The following is a 13,796-nucleotide window of genomic DNA, read 5'->3' on the forward strand; positions in this document are numbered from 1 at the left end:
TGGCATTGTCCAGAGGGCCCTGCCGTCTCTGGGTGCAGGAGGTGCCTGCGGGAGCGAGTGCTGGGCAGGCACTGCAGTGACACCAAGACCACGTTTCACACAGACACCTTTATTTCCATATTTCCGCATGGATGAATGTTCTTTATCCTGGGATGTACTGGTAGACAGATAATACCCTACAAAATGGAGTTAGCAAATATATATATGTGTGTGTGTATATATATATATATATATGTATATGTATATGTACACACATATATATAGTCTGGCAAAGTCACTTCTGCATTTCTCAATGTGTCAGAATGGATGCTTACAATGCTTACAATAAGCCAAAGCTGAAGGGACACTGACGTTTTGGGTTGTTTTCCTTATCTATAAAACAGTGTTTGCATTTTTTTTTTCAACACGATTGTCTGTTTTCCTGCTTATACTGAAGCAGAACTGCAGAAGAGAAAAGCCATGCCTGTAAGCTTGCAGTTTTCACTACCCCAAGTTACTCTCAACAGTGCAGATAGAAGAACATTTCTGGACTTTACACAAGGGCCAAACTATCAGTTCAGCATACGCCACCACATCAAATGTAAGAGCACTCCTGTATCAGTGATGCAAATAAATCATTGGCATGTAAGTGTTAGCTCACGGCACAGCTCAGTTTCACAGCCCCCACCCACACAGATACATGCTTGAGTCCCACTTTTAAAAGCTCCCTTGCAAATTTTTAACTGAACAGTGTTTCTTGAGAAAAAATTTTCCTCATTATCAGTTGATACTGGGTTGAGGAAAGGACACCCTCCTACAGGTATTTCTTTTTATTATTAAAAACAACATTTTTAAAACCATTCATCAAAATTGAATACAAACTGCCATTGGAGAATAGCATTTGTAACAGTGAAGCTATACATGGCTGATCCATTAACATGGCTTTAGATATCACAATTTACATTATTTGCACATTTCCTTAGGTCTTTCATGGCACTTCCATAAAGAAGAAGAAAAGTTTGACACACTGCTGCTACTATCTCATCAGAGGCAATCCACAGACACAAGGGTGTTCATTCTCAACACATATTGCAGTCAGGAAATGCCAAAATGCCACTGCCCATGATGCCTGAACCTCAGGGTATTTGTGTCTCAAGCTTTTAGCTTGGCTCATGGTTACTCACAATATTGCATTGCATTCAGAGGAACAGGAAAACAAACAGCCACAGTACAGGCATGGTACTTTTTTTTTTTCCTTTTTTTTTTTTTTTTCTTTTTTTGCATTATCATCTATCACATTCCTATTTGTGAACAGATTGTTACCTAAAATGCATGTTTGAAAGGCTTTCTTTATAAAATGCTGGCATGAAGATGCAGACTAATGTTTGTAACTAGTGAAACAGTCAGAGTCCTGATTCAGACATTATTTAAACATTCATAACTTGCAGGAAATGTGCACTGACAGAGAATCTGACTGCCTTCTGTCTACTGGCAGGAGGATTGATGAGGGTGGGAGACTGGAGCAGCAGAGTGTGTTTTATTTAGAAATCTGTAGTAGTGTTTGTCATAAATATTGCAAGCCCCATTTATGAGCGAGCGGAGACTTGGCAAGTTTACAGTAGAGTAACATTCACAGAAAACATGAGAACCAACCCAAAGCCATTTCCATGCAGAGAGCAGCTCTCTCACAGTCACTGATGTCTCACCTGCCAACTGGAGCACACCTGCCATGGACAGATGCTGCTGATGGAAAGCCCAGAGGCCTTCCATGGACTGCTGCATCCCAGCCTCTGGCTGTAACAGTGGGATCAGGGGCAAACACAGGGAAATAATTTGGTTTGCAATGGCAAGGACTCTGCCACAGATAGATTCTGCAATCTGAGCCATGGCAAAATGCAGCTGTGGGGGACACTTTGCAAGTCCCCCTTTCTCAGCTACTGCGGGCTTCAGGTGAAGCACAGAGCTCAACCCAGGGCAGAACATCAGGGGTGTGTGGGAGGGCACTGGCTCCAGTGGGATCAAAATCAAAGCTCGTTGTCCTCTAAGGGCAGACTCAGTGTGGATATCAGCATGTTCCTCTCGACCTGATGCACCCTCCTTGTTCCTGGCAGTGAAAAGCAGGCACAGTGGAGCAGCAAAGGAGATGGCAGAAGTGCAGGGTCAGAACTGGCACTCTGGTCAGCAGTGCATGCCAGCACACACTGACAGTGACAGCAGCTCTTTGCTGCTGAGCTGCAGCCACACTCAAGAGAAAACAGTGACAGCCCTGGTGACAAAGACAGCCCCCAAAGAACTGCTGCCATCAGGCCAGGAAACACAGATGAGGCCAAATTCATCACACTAACTCCAGAAATTAATTTAGCTTCAGGGACTACGGCATCATGCAACTAACAACATTTTCTTTTGAAAAGGGCACATTCCAAACACTTCTGTCTGTATGCGCCATCTCATAAGCACCCTTGAAGCGAGACTATTAGAGGAAAAAGGCACTGTGCTAGCCTGATTAAAATCCTTAATTTCCACTGTCCTGGCCACTTCTCCCTCTGCTGAAGTGAACTGCTTAGAATAATAGATTAAGCAGTTTTGGTGAGAGGGAAAACCTGGTAATTATATTAAATTCTGTCATTTGCGAAAGTGATTGCAAGAAGAATCAAGAAGGAATGGTGTAAACTGTTATTATTTCAGCTACAGCTGATGTCTTTACAAAGTGCCTGTTAAATAAAGCCCAAATGACCCAACAACTGGAGGAAAGGTACTCCCACAGCAGGGCATCACTCCTGCAAATCCCAGCCCCTCACCAGAGGTGCTGGATCACTGCTGGGAGGAATTCATTAATGGTATTTGTATGAAAGGCAATAAATAGGATGGACTAAGGTGTCATTCCTGCAGACATGTAACTTCACTTGAACTTCACTTTTGATGGCAAGGGAACAACTTAGAGAAATAAAGTTAAGACTACACAGAAGTGTATGGGGGGGGCACAGTAAAAGGGGAAAACGCCCCATCTTGGGGAATTGGCATTATCATTATACTAGGACTGATCAGACCTGCTTCTGTAATTAGGAATGATTCAATAGATGAATTTTTTATAAAATTAGGGCTACAGAACTGAGGCATTCTGTATATTCTGTATTATAAAAAAACTTCCACTTACATAATTTTTAAAATATATCTTCAGTGCTAACACTTTGTAATTAGTATGTGATACCATAAAAACAGATGCTTCCTGGATGGGAATGATGCAGCCCTACTGCAGGGACAGTCCCATCTGCGTGGTTTGAGCAGCTGGAAGAGCTGGCTGTTCCCTTCTTCCCTTTGCTTCTCAGCCACTGTCTGCCTGGAGATGGCAGTGGCACTCTGGTGGTTCAGCTTTCCTAAAAGGCTTCTTGACAGAAGGCTCTGATGTTCCCCAGCTGACAAATCATCCAACCTTGGTGTAAATTCACTACACGAACTTTTCTGTTTTATTAATTAAAAACCCAAACCCTTAAACCAATACTCTACTTGGCATTAGCAAAGAAATGGGGCCTTATACAAGGCATGCTAGTGCCTTGTAGGAAAAAAATATGGGGCCTGGGAGCTGATTCTGAGGCTAATAACAATTAAGGAACTCCCAATCAAATGTGCTGGGCACTTTGTGGGTACCAAGGTCTGTATGTTGAAACACAGCTGCATCCTTGTTCTTCACTAAGTCAAACAAGAAAATTTAAATAAATCCATAGGGGGGTAAGACCTGACTGTAATGTCCAGTGATGAACCTGGGAAGGGTGTGCCAAACTACAGTAAAAGGACCAGAGCACATGGCCGTGGTGCTGCTGAGATGCACTGTGGAGCATCACCTGGTGTCCCTGGGACTGAGCAGGCAGCTGGGACCAGAGCAGGTGTTCACCTTTCTGTACCAGCCCTTACACACCTGCCTCGTCTCCTGGAAACTTACCACTCCTGAACAGGATTTGTTCTGTACTTTTACATTAATATGTGCAACACGTTCTGCTCCTTTCTGACTCACCCTGGCATGAGGATCACCTGATTAATGTGCTCAGGAAGATCTCCACTAAACCCAGCGTAGTGGCACCAGTGCATGTGAGAGGATAAGCAGGATCTCTGCAGAAATGGGGATACTGGCTACATGGGCTGTCTGTTTAATGTCCCAGGTACATTGACTGTTCATTTTTTCACAGACTGCCCTGGCAGATTGGGGTTTTGTCAAAGCAGATTAACAGCAAAGGCATCCACAGAACATTGTGCCAAACAAAGGTATGGACTGAGCAGTCGCTTGCAATCGATGGCTGAACAGCTATCAACATGTGCTACTATAGGGAATTAAGCTTGCTAGATTAAAAGCAGGACTTGTGCCTAGCAAACAATGCTCTGTATTACTCATTGAACTTCGAGCAGCAGTTCTCTCTTGTCGGGATTTATTAAAATATTCACATGCTTCCAAAGTGAAACAAAAGTCCAGCAGCATCTTCCAGAGAGAAGTGGTGGGATCGGCTGCATTCAGTTGCCATTTGGTTGGACATATCATACAAAATCCTCACACACTGGACATGGCTCAATTGTAAAATCTTTCACCCAGAAAGAAGATCTTTGTTCCACAGAAGTCTCAGACTCCTCCAGTGCCTGTCTGGTTACATGACATTCTCAAAGAGCTGTAAGGATCGCATGATATTGTCGTCCTGAAAGCAAGGAGAAGATACTCCCATGAAACCAGCATGGACAAGCACAATTCATAATCCTGCCTCAGCACCAGGGAGCTCTGCAGCTGCTCCAGCAGGCAGCAGCCTGGCTCTGAGAATGCTTTCCCCCTCTGTGAACTGGGGCTCAGTGCCCAGGCCACTCAGCACAGCAGCTGGCTTGTGCTTTGGCCCTGGGATGGTCTGAGGCACACCAAGCACAGGGTCTTCTCCTGAGCCTGACATCCAGCATGGCTGTGCTGGGCAGGGCACTGGGTTGGTGGCTGTGCTCAACCCCCAGAACCCCTCCCTGACCTTGGGTGTGCAAATATGCTCCTGGCTAATGTGCTCCACAAATCAAAATGGAATGGCAGGTTTTGAACCAACAAGCAAACTGCCTTGAGGGAGCACTTCCTGCCAGAAATTCCAGTGCAAGCCCAAAACACATGCAATCTACGATGACAGCATTTGCTTTTGATGTTTGACCATGAAAACATCAACTGGTTTTATAACTCAATGCTGTAATTGCAAGAATTTGAGACACCTTTGACTCTGGGCAGTTCCAGCAATGTGGTACCTGATAATGACATCTGGGGCAGTACACAGAGACAGCAGCAGACTCTCAAAATGAAGAAAAAAACCCCAAAACCAAACCAACAAAACTCCAAAACAACCTAAGACAGTTAAGAGTTTTCTCTACAGTTGTCTGCTTGTCTACAGAATCAGGGACTGCAGTCCACTCAGGAAAATAAAAGCACTGCACATGAAGACATCATCTCCCATATTCTGCCTCACCCTACCTCGCTATTGAGTCACAGGCTTCACAGGGCATCACAAACTCAGTCTTGAAGCTGTTTTGGTTTGGGTTTTTTTTTTCGACAGAGCAAAGAAAACCCAGGATCCTGAGCAGCATCTTGTTTCAAATAGAGTCTATCCAGAGGGAAGCAAATGATGTGACATGAGATAGAGCTTTCCTTGCAGTTATAACTTAGTCCTTACCTCCTGACACGACTCAATAAACTCATCTAGAGTTACAACTCCATCTTTGTTTTTATCCATTTTCTGCAAAATAAAATAATGTACAAATTAGTTTACATTGGTAACACTATTGTCACAGTACAGTATCTTAGTTGATGCAACCTGAATAAAGCTGGGCACTTAAGCTTAGCCCACAGACTAAGTGGCCAGTGGCTAGTGCTGAATTGGCCAACTGCTAAGGACTTGTTTGGATTTGGAGCACTTTTGAGGTCATCTCTAACAGCTTTATTGCATCATTTATTTATTCACTGCCTGACTGACCCACACCCACATTCCTGTCAGTCCTTAGGGCAACTGAGAGAAGCAGCACAGAAGGCCTGCAACACATGCAGAGGCTTCAGACCTACTGGACGTGGTGCATCCCAAGGCAAAGGGTCAGGCTAAGAGACATGGGAGATACCTTTGGAGCCAGGAAATCAGCAGACATTGCAGTGCCAGGCTGAGTGGCTGCCAGGGTTTATTTTGAAATATATAACGAAATATAGACTCAACTTTACAGGAAAGTAAAGTAAGTCTATCAGTGCCTAGCTCAAGTGTTAAGAAAAAAACAACAAAAACTCCGGTACCTGGAAAAACACTTCCACATGCTGCCTTGGTGCATCTTCCTTGAGCACAGGATACGTGTATTTTCCCATCATATCATAAATTGCCTTTACGATATCCATCATTTCCTGCCATGGCAGCATGCCAGCACAAACACAAAAAGGAAATTAAGAGAAATAAGGGCCCATTTCTGTCTTGCACTGCCCTGTTTTTCACCCTCCTTCTCCTACGACAAACCAGCACCTGGATTGCCTGTGCATGTGCGTGCAGACAGATGTACCCGACACACAAACACCCTACAGAGAGAATTGCTTCCCTCTGTCCCCACAAGGCAGCATGCTCCCAGTGCGCCCTCCCCTCCCCTGGCCTGGCTCTGACACAGCAGGTGCTGGCAGCAAGGGCTCTGCTCAGCTCTCTGCTGTGGCACCAACACTGTCCCAGGTGCATTCTCCACGGCCAGGGACCCTCAGAGCTGGAACTAGGAATCTGGTCCCTCCCCATACCTTGCACAAATTGCCCCTCAGCTCCAAGACTGGTGGCAGTAACTGCAAACCCTCCAGGGATGCACAATGGGTTTGAGTGGACCAGTTTGTATTTGACTCATATTCAAGGTCACCATGCTAAGTCAAAACTAAGGCTTCCCCTAACGGGAGCAAGCAGATAAGAAGATAAAGCCAGATGGCAATGCAGGATTTGGTTGTGGTGCTGCTTCAGATGACCCCCAGAGTATCTTCCCAAGCAGAAAGCAAGCCCTTGAGCCTCAGTCACAAAGTTCTGCCACCATCACCCTCCCCTTCACAAAGCTTATGTGGCTCAGAGAAGTAACCAGCATTTTGCTCCTGGATAACACAATTCATTAAAGGTACCATAATATAGGAAAATATGTCTAGAAAATAATGCAATAAGACCACTATGCATTTTGCTTCCACACAGACAAATGCATGAGTCCACTCTGATTTGAGTTTAATTAGCTGCATGTATAATTAATTGTGTTCTGCAACAAAATCCAATCAACTCTCCCTTCCAAAATCAGTCATATTTGTCAGGAACAGCCTTACCTCCTTGTTTATATAGCCATCCTTATTTATGTCATACAGATTAAATGTCCATCTCAGCTTTTCATGAACAGTTCCCCGCAGCAGAATGGACAGTGCCATCACAAAATCCTGGTTTGGGGCAGTGAGAGAAGTGAGATTTCTCATAACATCCTTTTCTAAGTCACCCTCTTTATACAATGCCAGTCAAAAGATTCATCTTTTTAGGATGGAGCATATGCTTATCAACCTCTTTTGGCTCCCTTTTCCAAAAATGTGTCCTCTCTGACTGAACTCAGTGGTTGAAGCATTCACTGAGATGTCTGGTCTTTAAGAGCACTGCCAGACGCTCCAGTAGCCTTCCTCCTCCCTGCTGCAAGGACCTGTCACTCAGATTGCCACCACCTGATTAAACACAGCTGGACTGTGCCTGTGGAAGTAGAAGCTGATGCTTTCTTACCTCCTGACTGAGGTGCTGGCAAAGAAGGGAGAAGATCTTATCTGAGAGATAAAATCCTCTAACACAGGGAGCCCTAGATTTAGCTCTTTGGCAAAATCTGCCAGATTTGACCAGATATGATTTCCACCACTAATTACTCAGTGTGGGACACATTATTTTAATTGTTTTTTTTTGCTTACAGTAAAGATACTGCTTCTGATAACTGTGATTTATTAATTATACTGCACTGGTGGCTCAGGCACTGAGAGTAGCATAGCCACAGGGGATTTTTAGCACAGGCAGAACTTCAGGCTAACAGAGCTATACAGCTCCTGATAACTCATTTAATAGCTTTAGTCACCTCCATGAGCTCTGCATGGGGCAGTGCAGCACTGCTTAGAAACCTCTGCTCCTTTTTGCCAAGTCTCTGAGGAATTTGAATTTGTTGATAAAAAAGTGGACAAAATTCTCATGTTTGACAACCAATTAAGAGACTGATCTGCCAGAAATGAAAGTTCAGCACTTTCTAGGTTTGGGTTTTTTTTGTTTGTTTGTTATTTTAACAACATTTTCCTGTTCTCAGACTGTTTAGGTTTCTGAACACCTTCAACTACAGAGGAGCTGCCCCATGCAAACCTCCCACTGCAGCTCTTGCCACAGAGACACACAGATACATATGGAAACACCCCCATTTTGCATTTAATGAAATTAACAGAGGTTTTGGACATTTGACAGCAAAAGCAAGACTGCCTGTGATTTGTTGTTTTAGAGGAATTTTCTAGTCCTCAAAACGATGAAGTTCACCCTCCCAAAGTCTATGACTTAATACATCCCTTTGCTGCACTCCTACAGCTATGGGCTGAGCATGAAGAGAGCTTGTTTGTAGCCACTGCAACAGGCCTTCTAGTTAAAGTGCACACTTAGTTTCCAAGTACCTGAGATGCTTGTTCAACACATGATGACTGCAGAAGGTACAAGATGCAAGTTCTCTGCGGCCCTCATCTCATTTCACATGGGACTCTCCTCAGCCACTCCTCTCTGCTGCATAAACCTCTGCACTTTCTCCCTCTGATCCTGACTAGCACAATCTAGATATTTCTTTACTGAAATAGAACTGCATCTGCATAAACTTAAGTGAACCAGATTTGAAAACATTGACTGGCTTTAGACTGAAACTTCTAATCTTTTATTCAGCATGTCCTACTACTTTGCAATGAAGACCGGACAGAAAAGGTTAAAATCACAACATTTGCAAGATGCAAAACAGTCACCTCAAACTTCACGGAGCCATTCTGTGCAGTGTCGAAGGCATTGAAGAGGTAATGTGCATACATGCTGGCATCTGAAAGGCACAAAGGGCAGGAACTCATCATACAGTGATGGTTCTAAACAAGTCATGAATTTATTTTCCTTCTGTGTACAACTCAACTCGACACACTGCCAGGTATTCCATGAACCAGTAAATGCTATCACGTGTTGGGGAAGATGAAACAGGAAAGCCTTATAAATATGATTGTCTGGCAAAAGATTTTGAGAATATAGAAACTATAAGCGAGATTGAAATGAAAGCAAGCTTTGAGATACCTCAGTTACTGAACAACTGGAAAACAATGGTGTGGCTGGCTGAAGGCAATCCCCTTTTGATGGAACAAATACCCTCTGCTTGCAGACAGGTCCAAAGGTCAGAGCAGACCCTGCTGGCTTGGCAGAAGGGGCCCAAAGAGAAGTTTTTAGGGTTTAAAGTGTAACACAGTGTGGTAATGTAACGATTCTCACAGGCTGTATGTAAATGCTGTAGGATTTGTATCTTGTTCTAGATTGGTTAGTGAGAATTAGAATATTCAGCATAGAAGAAGATTTTTTGTATTGCAAAGGGAATTTTGCCCTCTTATCCTCTCTTTTACTCTCTCTCTTATCCTCTTTACTCCTCCTCGCTCTCTCATCCCCTTTACCACGCTCTTGCCTTCTCTCTCTTCCCCACTCTCTTTACTTCTCTCAGGCCTGCTCCAGCTGTGGCTGGCAGCTTGCAGCAGGGCCCCTGCACCCAGACCCTTTGCAATAAACCCCCAGTTCCACGACCTGGCTTCAGAGATCTCTTGTCTCTGTCTGTCCTAACCCCGTTGTTCCTACAATCATGGAGTTGCAAAATCCTGGCACCCTCACTTAAAACAGCCTTGAAATCCAAAAGCTTTTATTACAGTAGAAGCTATTTGGATTTTGGAGCATTACCTGAAAGAACAAGCAGGAAATCCCCACCAACCATGAGTGTCTCTGGTTCAAATGGTGGGAAACACAGCAAAAACATCAAAGAGTGACTGCAATCTGCAGCATTCTTTCTCTACCTTCTTGTTTTGTGGGAGACACAGCAGTGACCCCCTCAGGAAATGCCCAGCTTTAGAAGGCTCTTGCTCCAGTTAGTTGAGTTTGACCCATGGCTGCTGGAGATCAATCTCACCCAGAGATGTATTTTTGTCCTTTTGAATCTTAAACTACTGGGTTTAGAAAATCACAACAGGAAATCATCAAGTTCATACTAAAATTTAATGCATACCTTTTATAGGTGTATCTCTTTGAGGTCCCAAGGCTTGTAAAACATGAGCATAATGCGTTTTATTTTGACATTTAGTTGCAAAAACACTTGTTAATGACCTTCTTTACGTAAATGTATATGCACACGTACACCCTTGCAGAAAGATCTGTCCTTGTTCCCCAAAGACTGTGTTCTGCAGCTACTACGGAGTGGGATATTTTGGAAAGCCTCAAATACTTAATCTTTTGCTAAAAAGCCACTTAAATGACTAATTTCTTTCAATTTGAGAACAGCATCCCCACAAAACCTATCCAATTACAACATATAGATTCTTGATGTTTTTAGAAGGCAAGAAAATGCATTATTTGAGAGATTTAATACAATACCTTAATATGCCCATTCATGACATGGCCCTGTCTTAGTCCCATAAACACCAAAAATGATCATTTCAGGTATCCAGGAGTTTACTTATCAACTAAAAACTGCTTTAAGAATTTTAAGGAGGTTTTGAATAATTTTCAGGCCAAAAAGAAGTCTGAGACCCTCCTGTGCTAGACACTACATGCCCAGCAGTTCAACAGCAGGGAAGCATGAGCCACATGGAGGTGAAGCAATTCCACTTTCTGCCAACAGAAAGTCAGAACAGAACAAAGCATCAACCCACAGTTTCTATTTTGGACCTGTGGAATGAAGAGCTCACATTGAGGGGCAACCTTTATGGGGGTTTTTCTATGTGAAATAACTGTTCAAAGGGCCTAAAATTTCATTACCTTGATGTTTGTGTTTCTGTCTAAAACCCCTCAAAGCTTCAGCTTGATTCTCATTTCTCGCCCAGATGATCTGCAGCAGATTTGCAGCCAGCTGGCAGTAGGCAATGTTAGGGCTTCAAGAACCCTGACAAAGCACTCCACTCACCTCCATGAGGAAAAAACTGTGCATAGATCTGTTTAAATGTTTCTTCATTAACAACCCCACTAGGACATTCCTGTTGGAAAACAAAATTAAAAGAAAGAGAGAAAGAATCAAGAAAAAACAGGTTTGTAAAGGTTCATTTGCAAAACTCTACAAGCCCAGGGAGAGCAATGAAACAAATCACCTTCCTGTTCTCACAGCGCTCTGCATGCACAGGCTGCGCAGCTGGAGAAATTAAAGTAATTCAGACTGCAGTTTCATCCTAAGCATCTCACAAAGCTGGCTCACCATTATGAACATTTCTAACTGTGCTTTCAGCAGTTTCATTGCTGTTTTTTAATCCTCAGCAGCAGACTGTAGCCAGGTGAACAATCCATACACACTAGTAAGTCCTTACAAACAAACCTCAATAATAGACACACCCCCACCAGCTCAGTGCTGCTATAACATACATTACAGAGCCTCGGGCAGTGCTACCTAACCATGTGATGTTTTCAGTTAGAGAAAATACTTCCCAGTTGATGGCACTATTCCTCAAATTTGCCTATCAACCAATTTTGAAAATTGAACCAGAGCAAACCAATAAAATAACCACATCACTCAGCCTTCTTCACAGAGCACAGAATTACATACACAGAAAAGTCAACTTCCTTCCACACTCTGAGCAACTGATCAATAGAGACCCCTGGGGTCTGTGTTGTGCTGCAGCACTGACCCCACTCAGCCATTTAATTCCCCAAGCTCCTATCAGGGAGGGAGGTGGGAGCAAGAGCAGTGTCCCTGCTGGTAGGAGGTGCTGGAGGTGGATTCTCTGAGCAGGCTAACTCTCTCTCGCAAAACTCACAGAACTGGCACGTATGGTCAGGCTTGATGCTTATACTGAGCTGAAGGGCAGACTTGGGATCAAGAAAGTTCCTCTGCTCCTGGCACTATACTCACTCCCTCCCTGTGTCATGCTGTGATCCCTGCCTCACTTTAACACAGGTGCTTCAGCCAGGAATTTCACAAAATATCCTCTGCACAAGGAACCACCAGCTTTCCATTCGTGGAACCTGACTCCTACAACCCCGCCTGATGACAGTCCTGAACTGCTGTTTAGACAGAGACAGCAAACAGTCAATCAGACAACTTTTCTACGAGCCACTTGTGATTTTGTAAGTTGAAAGATATCTAGTTGGATGAGTATTCTCAAACTGTTCCAAAGCTTCTCATAAAACTTCCATTGCCTGGTTTCCTTATCACAAGAAAAGTAGTTATTTTTTCATCTGTAAAGCAGAAATCATCAAAGGAAGATAATTAAATAGAAGCTAAAAGCTACCATAAGAGGTTCTCCCAAATAGTTACTAAACATTCATGTCTTCTGAAGCTTGTAAGCTAACATACATTAAATAAATCATCTGATATTTATTTATGATATCTGTTAATCATTGATCAGGCCCAGAACCATATCCACAGCCATTCTTGGGTAGCAGTGTTCTCCTTGGTCACTGAAGTGCTGTTGCTACAAGATCACAGGGCCCTTGCAGAGTACTTCACCAAATTGTCATTCTTTTTAAAACCAAGCCTGGCACAACTGGCACATCCTTTCCAGCACAGTGCTACACCAAGATTTATTTCCTTCTCTCCTCGTGGTAAGACAACTGTTGCATTCTCTAAGAACCACGACTTCACCTGCAGAAAGATGGTTTGTAGTTGAGGGACTGATCATTCTTTTCTCTATGTTTCCCACAAGTGCAGAGCCCTGAGGTCCCGTCCCTCTGTTTATTACCAGAGATGTGCATGTGGCTGCTGCTGCTGCCTGTGCTCTCTCACAGGGGCAAGGGCTGCCCTGGCAGCTGGGGCATTGGGCCTGCTTAATTTTCTGAATTTCTACGTGGTTCTTATTGCTTCTGGTGCTCCATCTGGAAGCCAAATGAAAGTTTGCATCACAGCTCTAGGAGTGCTGGGGAGAGGCAGTGCTGACACTGATCAGCCCGTTTAGCTCTCTATAACTGGATTGCTTTCAGACACATATGCTACTACCAATTTATTTGCAGTTAATTGATCACAATTTTTGTTTTATAAGAGCCAAATAATGCTCCAGAGGCCTCATTAGTGCCATAGCACTACTTAATTCTGCTGACTCGATAGAAATCTTACTTGTGACACAGAGCAGGTGAGCTTAGTGTCAATTAAAATTCCACTGAAGTTAATAAAGATTCACTCATTCAAGAAAAAATCCTTGTCAGTAAGAAGAACACAGTCCTTCACTGTAGTATTCATAAGGCTTTCCTTTGATAGCAGGGCTTTAGGTTAATCCTTCTCATTTCCTTACAGTAATAATTCTTTAAAAATGCCAAACAGTGACAAACCTTTTTTTTTTGTATTGTCATCAAGCACACAACAAATTCCTCATTTTCCTAGGGCTGACTATCAAGCTCTGGCAGCACAAGCTGTGTATCTGAACTTACCCTCCTCTTTTAAATCACTATACCACAAAGGAGCTGAATCCATGTAAAAAACAAACACACCAACACACAAAACCAAAAGGAAAATAAAACATAAATAAAGCAGCTGCATTTTTTCTCTGCTGGAATCAGAAATAAACTTTACCGACTACTTTCAGAGATGTGCAAAGCAGAGATGCGGGGACCAAAGGGGAGCTA

At 43.4% G+C, this 13,796-nt stretch overlaps 1 protein-coding gene across 4 annotated transcripts in view; it reads right to left on the bottom strand.

Moving 5' to 3' along the window:
- Nucleotides 1–89: 89 nt before the first annotated feature.
- Nucleotides 90–13,796, bottom strand: part of KCNIP1 (potassium voltage-gated channel interacting protein 1) — a 139,346-nt gene continuing 125,639 nt past the window's right edge. For all 4 annotated transcript variants that reach the window (XM_059860431.1, XM_059860433.1, XM_059860430.1 and 1 more), the window contains 6 exons: nucleotides 11,155–11,224; nucleotides 8,981–9,051; nucleotides 7,295–7,402; nucleotides 6,260–6,364; nucleotides 5,655–5,717; nucleotides 90–4,658 (listed from right to left, as the gene is read on the bottom strand). In XM_059860431.1, coding sequence (XP_059716414.1) covers nucleotides 4,611–4,658; nucleotides 5,655–5,717; nucleotides 6,260–6,364; nucleotides 7,295–7,402; nucleotides 8,981–9,051; nucleotides 11,155–11,224 — 465 coding nt within the window. In that variant the 3' untranslated portion in view covers nucleotides 90–4,610. The remainder of the gene's footprint in view (nucleotides 4,659–5,654; nucleotides 5,718–6,259; nucleotides 6,365–7,294; nucleotides 7,403–8,980; nucleotides 9,052–11,154; nucleotides 11,225–13,796) is intronic.

Source organism: Haemorhous mexicanus, chromosome 15 (assembly GCF_027477595.1).
Source record: "Haemorhous mexicanus isolate bHaeMex1 chromosome 15, bHaeMex1.pri, whole genome shotgun sequence".
Classification (NCBI taxonomy): domain Eukaryota; kingdom Metazoa; phylum Chordata; class Aves; order Passeriformes; family Fringillidae; genus Haemorhous; species Haemorhous mexicanus.